Below are 17,033 nucleotides of genomic sequence, written 5' to 3'. Positions count from 1 at the left end.
ACATTAGCTAAGGTTCTGGAACCTTCTGGGTTGTGGGAATGCTGATTTAAGTCACATACCTGAATTGGTTCTTCTGATGCAGGTCGCTAAAGATCTGAGAGAGGGCTTCACTCTCCCCCTTGGCCATCAGCTGCATGAGGCTCTCACTGGGTTGGGAGGCTGGAGGGTTCTCCTGCATTAAGTACACGGAGAAAGAACAGAGTGGTTAAGCTTTAGGGTGTTTGCATTTTTTTTCAGGTCATGATCCAGATCCTAAAGTGCTGGGTCTCAAGCTCTTCCATGGGATAGCCACACCAGCTGCTGCTGGAAGAAATTCTGAGGCTTCACCTTTGTATGGATAGTCTTTTTTAAAAATATATTTTTATTAGCCAGACGAGGCGGTGCACGCCTTTAATCCCAGCACTCAGGAGGTAGAGGTAGGAGGATCGCCATGAGTTCAAGGCCCTGAGACTACATAGTGAATTCCAGCTCAGCCTGGGCTACAGTGAGACCCTACCTTGAAAACAAAACAAAACAAAACAAAACAATATATATATACTAATTTATTTGTAAGCAGAAAGAGAGACAGCAAGAGAGAGAATGTACCAGGGCCTTTAGCCACTGCAAATGAACTTCAGATGCATGCGCCACCTTGTACACCTGGCTTTACTTGGTTCCTGGGGAATCGAACTTGGGCTGTCAGGCTTTGCAGGCAAATGCCTTAACTTCTGAGCCACCTCTCCAGCTCTGGATAGCCTTTTACTTGATATAAATATCCCTTAGTACCCTAGAGGTAAGATCTTCACAGAATATTTGCTAACATAAACTTGGTATGGAATCTCTTCCCATTAAAAAACTCAATAGGGATGGGGAGAATGGAGTTTCAAAGGGGAAAGTGGGGGGAAGGAGGGTATTATCATGGGATTTTTTTTTTATAATCATGGAAGTTGTTAATAAAAAAAATGGAAAAGAAAAAAAAAAACAAAAAAAAATCTCAATGGGCTGGAGAGATGGTTTAGTGGTTAAGGCACTTGCTTGTGAAGCCTAAGGATCCAGGTTCCATTCCCCTGTACCCACATAAGCCAGATGAATAAGGTGGCACATGCATCTGGAGTTTGTTTGCAGTGGCTGGAGGCCCTGGTGAGCCCATTCTCTCTCTTTCTCTCTCTCTCTCTCTCTCTCCACCCTCCCTTTCTACTTGCAAATAAATAAATCAGTTTTAAATGTTTTATTCATTTATTTGAGAGCAAAGGAGAAAGACAGAGAGAGAGAAAGAGAGAGAGAAAGGAGAGAGAATGGGCATACCAGGGCCTCTAGCCACTGCAAACAAACTCCAGATGCATATGTCACCCTGTGCATATGGCTTATGTGGGTATTGGGGAATCAAACCCGGGTCCTTAGGCTTCATAGGCAAGTGCCTTAACCATTGAACCATCTCTCTAGCCCAGTAAATAATTTTTTTGAGCTAGGGTCTCACTATAGCACAGACTGACCTGGAACTCTAGTTCCAGGCTGGCCCTGAACTCAAGGGACTCATCCTAGCTCTGCCTCCCAAGTACTGGGATAAAAGTCATACACCACCATGTCCAGCAAATAAAATCAAAGGGGTTGGAGAGATTGCTAAGTGGTTAGAGGTGCTTGCTTGCAAAGCCTGATGGCCCCAGTTTGCATTTTTAAAAAATTTCACAATTAGCATCATACCAAAGACTAAATACCTTCCCTTTAAATTCAAAAGCTGTCTGCTTTTGCCTCTTCTTTTAAACAATTTGTTGCAGTCAGGTTCGCATTGCTGATAGAAATCACCCAACCAAGAGCAGCTTGTGGGAAAAAAGAGGTCTATTTTGGCTTACAGGCTCAAGGGGGAATTTCCACGATGGCAGGGAAAATGATGATATGAGCAGAGGTGAACATCACCCCCCTGGCTAGCATTAGGTGGACCATAGCAACAGGAGAGTGTGCCAAACACTGGCATGGGGACACTGGCTATAACACCCATAAGCCCGCCCCCAACAATACACTCTCTCCAGGAGGCGTTAATGCCCAAATCTCCATCAGCTGGGAACCTAACATTCAGAATACCGAACTTCATGGGAGACACCTGAATCAAATCATCACACAATTTCATCACTCTGGAGTTGAAGGCAAGAATGCTGCTATGCCCACTGGGCATGGCGCTGAATGCCTTTAGTCCCAGCACTTGGGAGGTTGAGGTAGGAGAATCACTGTGAGTTCGAGGCTAGCCTGGGACTACAGAATTCCAGGACAGTCTGAGCTAGAGCAAGACCCTACTTCAAAAATTAAAAAAATAAATAAATAAAAAGAGCACTGTTAATTTCAAAGACAGCCTGGGATACATTGTGAGCTCTAGGCTGGCCTGAGCTACAATGTGAGAGTCCCTTTCTCAAAAAAAAAAAAAAAAAGAAAAAGAAAAGAAAGAAAGAAAGAAAAGAAAAGAAATCCAGCTTTTGCTCCACCTTCCTGATTGACTAGTCCCTGGGTCCCCAACCCTGGGAGCCAAAGGGTACAGAGTAGCGAGACCCGAGGAGCTAAACCATCCCTCACATTCCAGCCAAGGCCCAGGTGAATCCACAGTGGAACTGGGGAGATGAGCAAAAATGCTGCTTCCATGGGGAGCCTGACAATCAACTCCAGGGTGAAGGAGACAGATGCTGAGGACGCTCAACACATAGCAAAGCAAAGATCCAGGGACTCCTTGAAAGCTTGTCACTGGAGTAGCCTTAAAACACACCAAACGTGGCTCAGGAAGTTTTACAAAATAGAGGCCGAAAGAGTGCAAGAGTCACAGGTTTGGATATCATGCCCAGAGGCACTGCCTCCCCTCGGTAACTGACTGCTGTTTCCGCAACACATAACCCACAACCCCATTGGAAACACCAGCAACCCCACTGAGGAGGGCTTCTAGCAAAAGAGGTCAGGAAGGAGGGAAAGGATGGTATCAACATATGATGTGTCTATACAGGTATGTTCTTTTTTTAAAAAAAAATTATTATTAGTTATGGACATCCTTACTATGGAAATAACACATGTTGGTACCGTCCTTTCCCTCCTCCCTGCTCCTTTTCCAAAGGCCCTCCTCATTGGGGTCATAGGTTATCCCTGTGAGGATTGGGGGAGCAGCAGTCAGTTATGGGAGAGAGACAATGTCTCTGGCTATAATGTCCCAACTTGTGCCTCCAACAATCTTTCTGCCCCCTCTTCCACAAAAATAATAAATTTTAAAAAAAAAGAAAAGAAAAGAAACAATATTTAGATCCAAAAAAATATCCAAACAAAAAGTCTGGGCATGTTGTTCAGGGTAGAACTCTGTTTAGCATGTGTAAAGCTCTGAGTTTGATCTCCAGAACTTTCTCCAGTGCACAATGTCGCACTGGAGCATCTGGCAATCAATCACTCTAACTTAGAAATGGAGATGTAAAACTATTTTAAGATGACAAGAAGGCCTAATGTGGAAAATCTTGAGGAATCCATAAGCCACAACTGATAAGCAAGCTTAATATTCAAAATCAATTACAGGGATGGAGGGAGAGAGCTCAGCAGTTAAAGGCACTTGGTTCAATTTCCCAGGACCCACATAAAGCCAGATGCACAAAGGGGCGCATGTGTCTGGAGTGTGTTTGCAGTGGCAGGAAGCCCTGTCTGACGTGCTCATTCTCACTCTCCTTTTCCATCTCTCTGTTCATCTGTGTGTGTCTCTCTCTCAAATTAAAAAAAATATATATTTTTAGAAAAATTAATTACATTTCTACATATTATCAATGACTAATCTAACTGAAATTAAGAAAATATAGAACTGAAGCTGGGCGTGGTGGCGCACGCCTTTAATCCCAGCACTCGGGAGGCAGAGGTAGGAGGATCACCATGAGTTCAAGGCCACCCTGAGACTCCATAGTGAATGCCAGGTCAGCCTGGGCTAGAGTGAGACCCTACCTCGAAAAACCAAAAAAAGAAAGAAAGAAAATATAGAACTGGGCATGGTGACACAGGCCTTTAATCCCAGCACTTGGGAGACAGAAGTAGGAGGATTACCATGAATTTGAGGCCACCTGAGACTACATAGTGAATTCCAGGTCAGCCTGAGCTGGAGTGAGACTGTGGCAGACAGCTTCAGGTTCACTGAGATGAACTTTCAGACCAGACACAGATACGGAGGAAGGGATATTTATTGAAGCTTACAGATCCAGGGGAAGTTCCATTACAGCAGAAGAAACTGACCTGCCTTCACAGTACCAAGCAGAGAGAGAGAAGTACAAGCCACAAGCCAAAAGCCACACAGCACACTTCAGGAACTCCAGTTAGGCACACTTTGCATATCTTTAGATTGAAATCTGAAACCCACCACCACACCTTAAGATCCACCCAATGACACTGCCTCCAGCCACATGGCTGAAGATGCAAACTACAAACAAATAAACAACTGAATATATTGGGGCCATCTATTCAAACCACCACAGAGACCCTACCTTGAAAAAAAAAAAAAAAAAAAACAAAGAAAACTTAGTTTCCCTCAAAGTGACTCCTAAACTGAAGTGCAGGAGTGAAATTTGCACAACTTCAAGACAAAAACAGGGTAAAATCTTTGCGACTTTGGGTTGAACACAGTTCCTAGATAGGACCCCAAAAGGCTGGTTCCTAAAAGAAAAAGGTGGTTATACTTCATCAGAATTAAAAGCTTCTGCTCTCCAAATTAAAGCATTAAAAAAATAAAGATAACAACGCGCTCCTCCAGACACAAAATGGCCTGGATATCCATGACCTCCTGACACTAACTACACAAGACCATGATAAGAGGAGGAAAAGACCATGACATCAAAATAAAAGAGACTGAGTGGGGGAGGGGATATGATGGAGAGTGGAGTTTCAAAGGGGAAAGTGGGGGGCTGGAGAGATGGCTTAGCTGTTAAGCTCTTGCCTGTGAAGCCTAAGGACCCTGGTTCGAGGCTCGATTTCCCAGGACCCACATTAGCCAGATGAACAAGGGGGTGCACACATCTGGAGTTCCTTTGCAGTGGCTGGAGGCCCTGGTGCACCCATTCCCTCTCTCTATCTGCCTCTTTCTCTCTGTCTGTTGCTCTCAAATAAATAAATAAAAATGAACAAAAAAGGGGGGGGGAAGTGGAGGGGAGGGAGGGTATTACCATGGGATATTTTTTATAATCATGGAAAATGTTAGTAAAAAGTGAGAAAAAAATAAAATATTAAAAAAAGAAAAAAAGGGCTGGAGAGATGGGTTAGCAGTTAAGCGCTTGCCTGTGAAGCCTAAGGACCCCGGTTCAAGGCTCGGTTCCCCAGGTCCCACGTTAGCCAGATGCACAAGGGGGCGCACGCGTCTGGAGTTCGTTTGCAGAGGCTGGAACCCCTGGCGCGCCCATTCTCTCTCTCTCCCTCTATCTGCCTTTCTCTCTGTGTCTATCACTCTCAAATAAATAAATAAATAAAAATTAAAAAAAAAAGAAAAAAAAAATGAAGATATTCACATACTGGAAGAAAATATTTGCAGATCGTACATCTGAAGGACTCACATCTAGTCCTTATTCAGCAGGAAGATAAAGCCTAATTTAAAAATGGGCAGGAGGGCTGGAGAGATGGCTTAGCAGTTAAGGTGTATGCTTGAGAAACCTAAGGACCCAGGTTAAACTCTCCAGGACCCTGTAAGCTAATGCACAAGGTGCCACTTCCATCTGGAGTTCCTTTGCAGTGGCTAGAGGTACTGGTGTGCCCATTCTCTCTCTCTCTCTCTCTCTCTCTCTCCCTCTCTTGGTCTAATACATAAATAAAAATAAAATCTTCTAAAAATGTATTTTATTTATTTGAGAGAGAGAGAGAAAGAGAGAGAGAGAGAGAGAGAGAGAGAGAGAGGGAGGGAGAGAATGGGCATGTCAGGGCCTCCAGCCACTGCAAATGAACTCCAGATACATGCAGCCCCTTGTGCCCTGGCTTATGTGGGTTCTGGAGAATCAAACCAGGATCCTTTGGCTTTGCAGGCAAATGCCTTAACTGCTAAACCATCTCTCCAGACCCAATAAAATCTTTTAAAAAATGGGCAGATTTGAATAGACATTTATTTCACTGAAGACATATGCGTAATTTAAAAATCTATGAAAAGCTGTTCAACATCATTAGTCATTAGGGAAATCAAAACTCTAACCACCACATGTATGCTAGAGTGAGTAAATATTTTTTTAAAAATCCATGACGATGAGATTGTGGAGAAAATGAAACTTTCATACATTGTTGGTGGTAATGTAAAAGTGCCCAGAGATACCTTCCTGTGAGTTGTTGGCCAGGGAGGTCCCTGTTGCCTCCAAAACATTACAGGCTATTGCCAAGGCCCTTGGTTTCCCTTCAGAAACAGATGGTAAGACCCTATTGCTGAAGACTTCACATGCCTGGGCATCAAGATCACTAAGAAATCAAGCTGGGGCTGAGCTGAAAACCTTCTTGTTGTAGACCAGCCAACTGAAAGCTGGAAAAAGCTGCACTGCGTGCAGCCCTATGGAAGACAGAAGTCATCAGCGGTGAAAACAGTGGACACTGGAAGCCTCAAGTCTGGCCAGACAGGCCAAATGATTGAACGAGTGCAATAGTGGCATGTCTGTTCTGGGGGAAACCAACTGCTCTCTAATTGACCTGGAGGCCCACTCTATGGGAGGGAATACATGCCTGGTACTAAAAACCTAATCAAAAGCCTATGGCAGGGGAGGTCATGAGCCTTAGAGGTTTAAAGCCTGCTCTTGTCTGGATAAATGCATGTATTATGCTCACCAAACTGCCCTGTAAGCACTACACCTAATGTTCATATTCATATATCAATGCTACTCTCACTTTTGGTTAGAGAAGCTTCTGTTTTCAGATGGCGATGACCACCGGGATAACCCAAAAGGCAACATAGTGCTGAGAAGAAGTGACAGAGGAGTGTCCAGCAGTGAAACATCTCTATCACACCCTCCAAGGCTCAGGATCCATTGTGGAAGAGGTGGCGGAAAGAATGTAAGAACCAAAGGAAGGGTAGGACTCCTTACATACAACTGTCCGGACAGAAATTGGCCTCAATATCCACAACCTCACAGTGCCTAGCAATACCTCCACAAGACCCTCAAATTAGGAGAAAAAGATGATGACATCAAAATAAAAAAGAGACTAATGGATGGGCTGGAGAGATGACTTAGCGGTTAAGCGCTTGCCTGTGAAGCTTAAGGACACCGGTTCGAGGCTCGATTCCCCAGGACCCACGTTAGCCAGATGCACAAGGTGGTTCATGCATCTGGAATTGGTTTGCAGTGGCTGGAGGCCTGGTGTACCCATTCTCTCTCTCTCTCTCTCTCTCTCTCTCTGTCTCTCTCAAATAAATAAATAAACAAACAAAATGGCCAGAGAAGTTTGTCATGTTCTTTAACATTAGATGTAGGACTGGGAAGATGACTATGGTTAAAGGTGCTTGCTTGTAACACTTGCCTGCCGGGGGTTCAATTCCCAAGCCATTCCCTTAAGCCAGACCTAAAACAGTGGCACAAGTTTCTGACATTTGTTTGCAGTGGTAAGAGGCTCTGGTACATGTGCACCACACATACACATGAAAATAACTTTTTTAAGTTAGACAAAAACTTTCCACATGGGCTGGAGAGATGGTGTAGCGGTTAAGCGCTTGCCTGTGAAGCCTAAGGACCCCGGTTCGAGGCTCGGTTCCCCAGGTCCCACGTTAGCCAGATGCACAAGGGGGCGCACGTGTCTGGAGTTCGTTTGCAGAGGCCGGAAGCCCTGGCGCGCCCATTCCCTCTCTCTCCTTCTATCTGTCTTTCTCTCTGTGTCTGTCGCTCTCAAATAAATAAATAAATAAAAATTAAAAAAAAAAAACAAAAAACTTTCCACATAACCACCCAGCTATGTCATACCTGGGAATTTATTCAAGACCAATTAAAACACATCTACACAATAGTAACCCCTAAACTGGAAGAAATCCCAAAATCCATCAACTGATAATAAGCAATTAGAAGGCATGAACTACTGAAGGTCTGTTAACTAGGACCCAGAGTTAGTCACGTGCTATTACATATGTATAAACCTGCAAAGCATTATACTAAGGGAAAGCCAGGCAAGGAATTATTATGACAGTTAATCTGGTCAATTTGATGGAATTTAGAATCACCATGGAAACGCTTAGGCCTGGTGGAGCACTGGGGAAGAGGTAGGAGGATCATCATGAGTTCAAGGTCAACCTGGGCTGGAGAGAGACCCTATCTAGGAAAAAACAAAAAACAAACAACAACAACGAAAAATAGAATCACCATAGAAACACATCTCTGGGCATGTCTGTGAGGGAGTTTCCTGGGTTAAGTTAATTGAGGAAGACTCACTCTAAACTGTGAACAGCAGTGTTTATGGGCTTTGGTCCTGGACTTAATGAAAAGAAGTGAGCTGAGGGCTGGAGAGATGGCTTAGCGGTTAAGTCACTTGCCTGCAAAGCCAAAGGTCCTCGGTTCAATTCCCCAGGGCCCACGTAAAGCCAGATGCACAGGGTGCTGCAGGCATCTGCTGTTTGTTTGCAGTGACTGGAGTGTGGGGTGCCAATTCTCTCTCTTTCTCATAAATAAAACAAAAATTTTTAAAAAAAGAAGTGAGTTGAGCTCATGTCCTTCCTTCCCAACTGCAGATGCAGGGTGACCGGCTGCCTCGGCTCCTGCCATTGAGACTTCCCACCACCACTGGCTGTACCCTCGAATTGTAAGCCAAAGAAATCTTCCCTAAAGTTTCGTCAGGTACTTGTTGCAACAAGGAAAGTAATTAATACAATATAATATAATTCCACTTGTAGAAATGTGCAAGAACCAGGTGGCACACATATCAGACCTGTAATTTGTAAACCAGACTCTGTAAAATCAAGAGTTCAAGGTCATCTTTGGCTAATTAGCAAGTTTGAGGACAGCTTGGACTACAATGACAGAGATAGGAGGATCGCCATAAGTGCAAGGCCACCCTGAGATGACATAGTGAATTCCAGGTCAGCCTGAGCTAGAGTGAGACCCTACCTCAAAAAGTACCCCCACCCCAAAAAAACTCAGGGAAGTTCCTTCTCTATCTGCCTCTCACTCTTTCTTGTGGTACTATTGTGGGTCTGGCTTAAGGGAATGGCTTGGGAATTGAACCCTGGACATAAAGCCAGATACACAAGCACCTTTAACCAGAGTGTTGGAGGGTGTGATAGGACCCAGGTTCAACTCCCCAGTACCCACATAAAACCAGATACACCAAGTGGTGCATGTGTCTGGAGCTTGTTTGCAGTAGCTAGAGGTCCTGGTGCATTCATTCTCTTCCCTCTCTCTCTCTCTCCCTTCTTCTCTACCTCCTTCCCTCCTTCCCATGAAAATATATAAATAAAATCTTAAGACAAAAACAACCAGGGGTTGGGAATGTAGCTCATTTAGTAGAGTTCATGCCTGGTATTCAAGAGGCCCTTGGCATTGATGCCAGCATTGCATAAACAGGGTGTTGTAGCACACACCTCTAATCCTAGCATCTGGGAGGTAGAGTTGGAAGGATCATGAGTTCAGGGCCATTCCTGGCTACATAGTAAGTTGCATGCCAATCTAGGCTACATGAGACCTTGTCTCAAGAAATAGAAACACAGAGAGAGAGACAAATGTCTAATAAAAAATGACTTTATAGAGATTGAAAACAGACCAGTGGTTATCTAGAATCAAGAGTAGGAACAGGGCTGGAGAGATGGCTTAGCTAGGTTAAGGCACTTGCCTGTGAAGCCCAAGGACCCAGGTTCTATTTCCTAATACCCACGTATACCAGATACACAGGGTGAAACTTGCATCTGGAGTTTGTTTGCAGTGACTGGAGATCCTGATGTGTCTATTCTCTCTCCCACTCTCACTCTCTCTTTCACTCTCTGTTTGTCTCTCAATTAAGTAAATTAAAAAAAAAAAAGTAGGAACAAGGAATGAGTAAAAATGTCACCCTTGCCAGGCGTGGTGGCACACGCCTTTAATCCCAGCACTCGGGTGGTAGAGGTAGGAGGATCACTGTGAGTTTGAGGCCACCTAGAGACTACATAATGATTTCCAGGTCAGCCTGGGCTAGAGTGAAACCCTACCTTGAAAAAAAAAAAAAAAAAAAACAACCAAAAACCAAAAAACATAATCCTAAAAACACTCCCTCTTGAACTGGAGAGATGGTTGAAGGTGCTTGCTTGCAAAACCTGATGGCCTGGGTTCAATTCTCCAGTACCCACATAAAGTGGTACATGCATCTGAAGTTTGTTTGCCCTGAGGCCCTAATGCACCATTTCCTCCTCCCTTATAATTCTCTCTCTCTCTCTTTCTCACTCTCTTTCTCCCTTTGCTTGAAAATAACAAATAATTAAGAAACTCTCCTTCTTGCCACTTTCACTGGCTTGTGATGGCTGGTGGTTGCACAACTATATACATTTACTGAAGTTATCTATACTTAGAAGGGTGAATTCTATTGTTATAAAAAATATGATGGCTAGAAAGGGGTCAAAGCCCAGAGCACCTGGGTGCTCAGCGGCAGCTGCTCACAGGTCTCCCCCCCCCCCCCCCCCCTCAGCTCTGGCCCTGGGCACTTTCTCACCTCAGACTCTCCGGACGGGCTGCAGAGGCTCGTGGGTACCAGGCAATGAGTGACAAGAATGCTGGGGTCCTTGGTGGTGATGGACAGACCGTTCTGCAGAATCTGAACCAGGCGCATCCAGAAGTGGAAGACAGTCTGAGGATGATCGGGGTGGAGCTTTAGGTAGTAAATCTTCTCAGTGAGTGTCCTCAACCGCAGGACGCGTTCAATGCGGTCACAGATCCGGAGCTCCACAAACTTCAAAGGGAGAATCCTGAAGGCACAAGGGAAGGTATCTTGGCAACCTCATTGCTTCTGATATAACCCTGTCTTCAGGAAAATGAGAATGGCTGCTCAAGGCTCTGTGTGTGCGTGTGTGTGTGTGTGTTTATGTATACATACATACATACATACATATACATATATATATGTATATATGTGTGTGTATGTATGTATGTATGTATGTATGTGTGTGTGTATGTGTATGTGTATGTATGTGTGTGTGTATATATATATATATATATATGTATGTATATATATATATATATTTATTTATTTATTTTGTTTGTTTGTTTGCTTTTTTGAAGCAGGGTCTCACTCTGGTCCAGGCTGACCTGGAATTAACTATGTAGTCTCAGGGTGGCCTCAAACTCTCGGTGATCCTCCTACCTCTGCCTCCCAAGTGCTGGGATTAAAGGCGTGCGCCACCACGCCCAGCTACATACATATTCTTATATATGTGTGTAAGCATGCATGTATTTATTGAGAAAGGGTCTCTCATTGGCCTGGAGCATGCCAAGTAGGCTAGACTGGTTGTCTAGTGAGCCCCAGGGATCTGCCCATCTCCACCTCCCCAGTTCTGGGATTATAAGTGCACATCATCACACCAGCTTTTTTTATGTGGGCCCTGGGGATTAAACTCAGGTCTTCAGGCTTGTAAGAGAAATTTCCCAACTGAGCCACTTTCCCAGTCCCGGAATGGGGGCTTTTGGGGACAAGAGAATGCTCAGCCAGTGGTACTCATACTCTGGGGAAACCAGATATACTTGGGGAGCTTAATTAAAGATGCAGAAATACTAAAGATAACACCAAGATTCAGAGCCAGCAGGCGTGGGTCCTGGAACCTGCTGCTTTCAGCCTCCTATGATTTCCAGGCTGATACTCCTAGGGCCCTAAGGAGTCAGGAGGTGGCTGGAGACATAGGGTCTGGCTCTTTTCTTCTTGACAGCACAAAGGAAGCTTGCCTCTGTCCATCTTGTCCATATGCTGACCTTAATACTTCCATAACTGCCCAAATGCACTGACACAAGGAGCTGGCTTTGGATCCAATACTCGTCAACTGGGACTGGGCTGGACTTACAAAAGCATGCAGAGCCCACAATGGAGAACACTGTCACGAGGCAACAGGGAGGGAGGCAGGGGTCACCTGCACTTGTTGGAACTTCTATAGAGTCCCAAGACAGCTCGTAGAGTGTAGAAAGAGGCTTAAACAGCAAGAAGGGTGGTTTTAAACTGGACGTGGGGGCGCACGCCTTTAATCCCAGCACTTGGGAGGCAGAGGTAGGAGGATTGCCGTGAGTTCGAGGCCACCCTGAGACTACATAGTGAATTCCAGGTCAGCCTGAGCTAGAGTGAGACCCTACTTCGGAGAAAAAAAAAAAATAGAAGGGTGGTTTTGGTCTGGAGAGATGGCTTTGTGGTTAAGGCTTACTTGCCTGTGTGAAGCCTAAGGACCCAGGTTCGATTCCCCAGTACTCACATTTGCCAGATGCACAAGGTGGCGCATGTGTTTGGGCTTTATTTGCAGTGGCTAGAGTATGGATATGCCCATCCTCTCTCTCTCTCTCTCAAATAAATAATTTTTTAAACTATTTTTTTAAAGGGAGGTTTGGGGCTGGAGAGACGGCTTAGTGGTTAAGGCGTTTGCCGGCAAAGCCAAAGGACTTAGGTTTGACTCCCTAGCACCCACCCACATAAGCCAGATGTACAAGGTGGTGCGTGTATCTGGAGTTCATTTGCAGTGGCTGGAGGCCCTGGTGTGCTCATTCTCATTCTCTCAAACAAATAAATAAAGGGGTGGTTTTATCCCAAACATGGTATCGCTATATGTTACAGGCCTATGTGGGACAGTACACTCATTTTATAGAGGAACGACAGCAGAGGAGTTGTAATTCAAAAATTAAATGTAATTAGTTATAAATTGGAAAGAGCCTGTCTCCCGATCAGCCTTCCATCTGCCAGATCTCATTTCCTCTTTACCCTTCAGCAAGGGGCTGAGAGGTCTCCTTCTGAGTCAGTGGACTAAGTTAAGCCAGGTCTACTAGCCCATTCCTGTCCACGTAAGGTCTCCCTTTGTCCCAGCTGGTCTCTGTTCTTCCCACGTGCCAATTGTCCGAGATCATGTCTGTCTAAATCAATTAGTAGTTGGGTATGGTAGTTTACACCTGTCATTCTGGCACTTGGAAAGTTCAGGCAGAAGGATCGAGAGTTCAAAGCCAGCGTTGGCAATGTTCTAAATTCGAGGCCAGCTTGGACTACATGATGCAGTTTCAAAAATAAAATAAAGGGCTGGAGAGATGGCTTAGCGGTTAAGCGCTTGCCTGCGAAGCCTAAGGACCCCGGTTCGAGGCTTGGTTCCCTAGGTCCCACGTTAGCCAGATGCACAAGGGGGCGCACGCATCTGGAGTTCGTTTGCAGAGGCTGGAAGCCCTGGCGCGCCCATTCTCTCTCTCTCCCTCTATCTGTCTTTCTCTCTGTGTCTGTTGCTCTCAAATAAATAAATAAATAATTTTAAAAAAACCTTTAAAAATAAAATAAAATAAAATTACTATCACTGAAATGACGACTTCTCTTTTTTTGTTTTTGTTCTCACTCTAGCCCAAGCTGACCTGGAATTCACTATGTAGTCTCTGGGTGGCCTTGAACTCATGATGATCCTCCTATCTCTGCCTTCCCAGTGCTGGGATTAAAGGCGTGTGCTGGGATTAAAGACGTGTGCCACCACGCCTGACCAACTTCTTTATTTCTCATGTTGAGTTTAGTCACAACGCAGCGGCTTCCAGCCTGGGTCACCCCCTTGCCCCTCATCTGTTCGTTTTCTTGCCTTGTCCTTCATTCTCATTTACGTTACTTACCTCTTTAGGATGATGTGTGGGGCTGTGGATGGTCTGTTCCAGGTCTGGCTCTGTCCTTGATGCCATTTGACTCTAGCCATGAGGAGGATGTTAGGAAGGGGTAGGCAGGGCACAGAGGAGGTCACCCCAAGGGCCATGGTGTTGGAGGCTTTGTAGATTTCTATCCAGTTTCTACCCTTTTTCACCTGCAATGCAGCCCCCCAGGCACAGCCTGAGTATTTGGTGGAAGCAGTAGTGTGTTTAGCCCAGGGTTTCTCAACTCAGCACCTTTAGATGATTAAAGAAGGGAGAAGGGGGCTGGAGAGATGGCTTAGCGGTTAAGTGCTTGCCTGGGAAGCCTGATGACCCCGGTTCGAGACTCGATTCCCCAGGACCCACGTTAGCCAGATGCACAAGGGGGCACGTGCATCTGGATTTCGTTTGCAGTGGCTGGAGGACCTGGCGTACCTATTCTCTCTCTCTCTCTCTCTCTCTCTCTCTCTCTCTCTCTCTCTCTCTCTCTGCCTCTTTCTCTCTCTATTGCTCTCAAAGAAATAAATAAATAATAAAATTAAAAATAAAAATAAAAGAATGGAGAAGGGGCTAGAGAGATGGAGGTGGCTCATGCATCTGGAGTTTGTTTGCAGTGGCTAGAGGCCCTGACATGCCCATTCACTATCTGCCTCTCTCTCAAATAAATAAAATAATTAAAAAAAAAAAAAAAAAGAATGGAGAGGGAGGTAGTGCCTTGTGCCATAGAATACTCAGTGGCATCCTTGGCCTCTGCCCCCCTAGATGCTAATAGCAACTCCAACCCAAACTGACAGCTAAAATTGTTTCCAGACATTGTCAATTGTCCTCTGGAAACCAGGGATAGGATAGGTGCTTTAACCTGTATTTTCTTTTTGGCTCTTCAAGGTAGGGTCTTAATATAGCCCCAGGCTGACCTGGAATTAGTCTCAGACTGGCCTCAAACTCACAGCAATCCTCCTACCTCAGCCCCCAAATGCTGGGATTAAAAGCCACCACACCTGGCTCTATTTTTTTATTTTTTTTTTTGGGGGGGTTTCAAGATAGGGTCTCACTCTAGCCTAGGCTGACCTGGAATTCATTATGGAGTCTCAGGGTGGCCTCGAACTCATGGCAATCCTTTTACCTCTGCCTCCAGAGTGCTGGGATTAAAGGAGTGCGCCACCACACCCGGCTTTTTTGTTTTTAGTTTTTGAGGTAGCGTTTCACTCTAGCCAAGGCTCACCTGGAGCTCACTCTGTCATCCCAGGCTGGCCTTGAGCTCACAGCAATCCTCCTACCTCTGTCTGCCAAGTACCAGGATTAAAGCTGTGCACCACCATGTCCAGTTCTGTATTTGTTTAAAAATTCTTGTGGGTGGTGGGGGGGGGGCGGCTAGAGAGATGGCTTAGCAGTTAAGCACTTGCCTGTGAAGCCTAAGGACCCTGGTTCGAGGTTCAATACCCCAGGACCCACGTTAGCCAGATGCACAAGGGGGCGCCCGCATCTGGAATTCGTTTGCAGTGGCTGGAGGCCCTGGTGTGCCCATTTTCTCTTTCTTTCTGCCTCTTTCACTCTCGATCTCTCTCATATAAATAAATAAACAAAAAAAAAATTTTTAATTCTGGTAGGGGCTGGAGAGACAGCTTAGAGGGTAAGGCGCTTGCCTGCGAAGCCAGAGGGCTCGTGTTCAACTCTCTGGATACATAGTGATGCAAGCATGCCAGGTCACACATGCGCACAAGGGGCCACAGGTATCTGGAGTTCGATTGCAGTGGCTGGGGACCCTGGGGTGCCCTTGTCACTCTGTCTCTTGCTCTCTTGCATTAAAAAAAAAAAAAAAAAAAAAAAAAGCCAGTCTGTTGGGCTTGCCTCCCCAAAAATACCTCTTGTAAGCTCAGGCTGGCCACATTCTCAAGGTAATCCTCCTGCCTCATCTTCCCAAGTGCTGGGACTCCAGGCATGAGCCACCACATCAGTTTCCTAACGGAGCTTAAAGGACCTACTATCAAATGATTGTCAACAAGAACTATAAATCGTAGCACCTATCCCGTGCCTGTGGATCCTTCCTGGACTGTTTCTGGCTTTGCTTTGAAAAAAACTTCATCGTCATGGCCATGACGTCGGGGGGGGGGGCAAATTATGTCCTGTGCCCTCTGTCACTGCGTGGGAAGGTCCCTCTCACCTCCACAGCTCCCTTTATTTCTAGTCTCTCTGGCCTGAGGGAAGACCAGGCAGAGAGAGAGAGAGAAACCCAGCGTCTGCTCCATCAGGCACTTGATGTGTTTGCCTCTGATCTCAAGATCTCACTTGCTGAAAGTGGGGTGCGTGGACACTGGCTGCTCCGCGTGCAATGACACCTCCCCGCAAGAAAGCAGAGCCTGGAATCTCAGCCCAGATCGCTCTGGGTCCCTGGGGCTCCTCTTCTTCACAAATCAGGATTTCCATTTCTAACCTTCAAGGGCCATCTCCTTTCACTGCCTCCTGACATCATCTGGCTTCAGGTGACAGCCTGCCCGGAGGACATAAATTAGGGATCTAATGCCAAATTGTCCACTACAAGCAGAGCAAAGTCTGACGTCTCTCCTCAGGTCCCCACACCTGTAATGAGAGGCCCCGGTCTCGGTGGGCAGCCTTGGCTGCAGCCCCCTAAACCCGTCCGTCAGTTCCCTCTCTCTTGCTGTTCCAATCACATCTGGGGGGGGAGGGGACAGGGTTAGAAGAACCAAGGGGGTGCTCTTCCGAGCCACTCAAGAGTACCTGGACAAAGTTGCTTTCAAACACCGCGGAGTTAGGAAACAGGTTGAATTCCTGAGAGTGAACCATCTGGCAGAGCAGTCCTTCCTCCACACCCAGGCCCACTCCAGGGTTTGGCTCCCTATCTACAGGCAAGAGGCCCCTGAATTTTCCCCAGGCGTTCAGGGAAGGGAAGGTTGGACACGATCTTATAACTTGTACTGTCTTCTTCGGTTTCCACCAAGCCTTTCTAGGTGGAAGGGATGTCAACATGTCTGCACATGCTCAGGGGCCTGCTGCACGGTTGTCCTGGGATCTCTCTCTTCCCTTCTGGCCATGGGCAGCCAGCCCAGTCCTGGACCAGCCAATCAGCTCACAATGATGAATGGATGACATCATGAAAACCCACAGCAGGCCTGCAGAGCATGGCCGAGGAGCCTCCCTTTTCCTCCACACATGGCTGTCACTGACTTACGCCCGGACATTCCCCAGCCCTTCTCCGGGACCCAGACAGAGCTCACGGAACCTGCTGAGAAAGCAGAAAACAAAGGCTGTTAGAAAATCCATTCTGCTGCCAAGAGGAAAAGTCCCTTCCTGCCTCTC

General features: G+C 46.0%; 1 protein-coding gene across 1 annotated transcript in view; it reads right to left on the bottom strand.

The window, feature by feature from the left end:
• Fam71f1 (family with sequence similarity 71 member F1) overlaps positions 1–16,703 on the bottom strand; it is a 36,092-nt gene extending 19,389 nt beyond the window's left edge. Inside the window, exons 1-4 of the mRNA XM_045160073.1 lie at positions 16,455–16,703; positions 13,707–13,891; positions 10,594–10,846; positions 56–181 (exon numbers count right to left, since the gene is read on the bottom strand). Coding sequence (XP_045016008.1) covers positions 56–181; positions 10,594–10,846; positions 13,707–13,891; positions 16,455–16,703 — 813 coding nt within the window. The remainder of the gene's footprint in view (positions 1–55; positions 182–10,593; positions 10,847–13,706; positions 13,892–16,454) is intronic.
• Positions 16,704–17,033: the final 330 nt, after the last annotated feature.

The sequence above is a fragment of the Jaculus jaculus genome, chromosome 10, assembly GCF_020740685.1.
Source record: "Jaculus jaculus isolate mJacJac1 chromosome 10, mJacJac1.mat.Y.cur, whole genome shotgun sequence".
Lineage (NCBI taxonomy): Eukaryota > Metazoa > Chordata > Mammalia > Rodentia > Dipodidae > Jaculus > Jaculus jaculus.
This window is presented reverse-complemented; position numbering and strand designations above follow the sequence as displayed.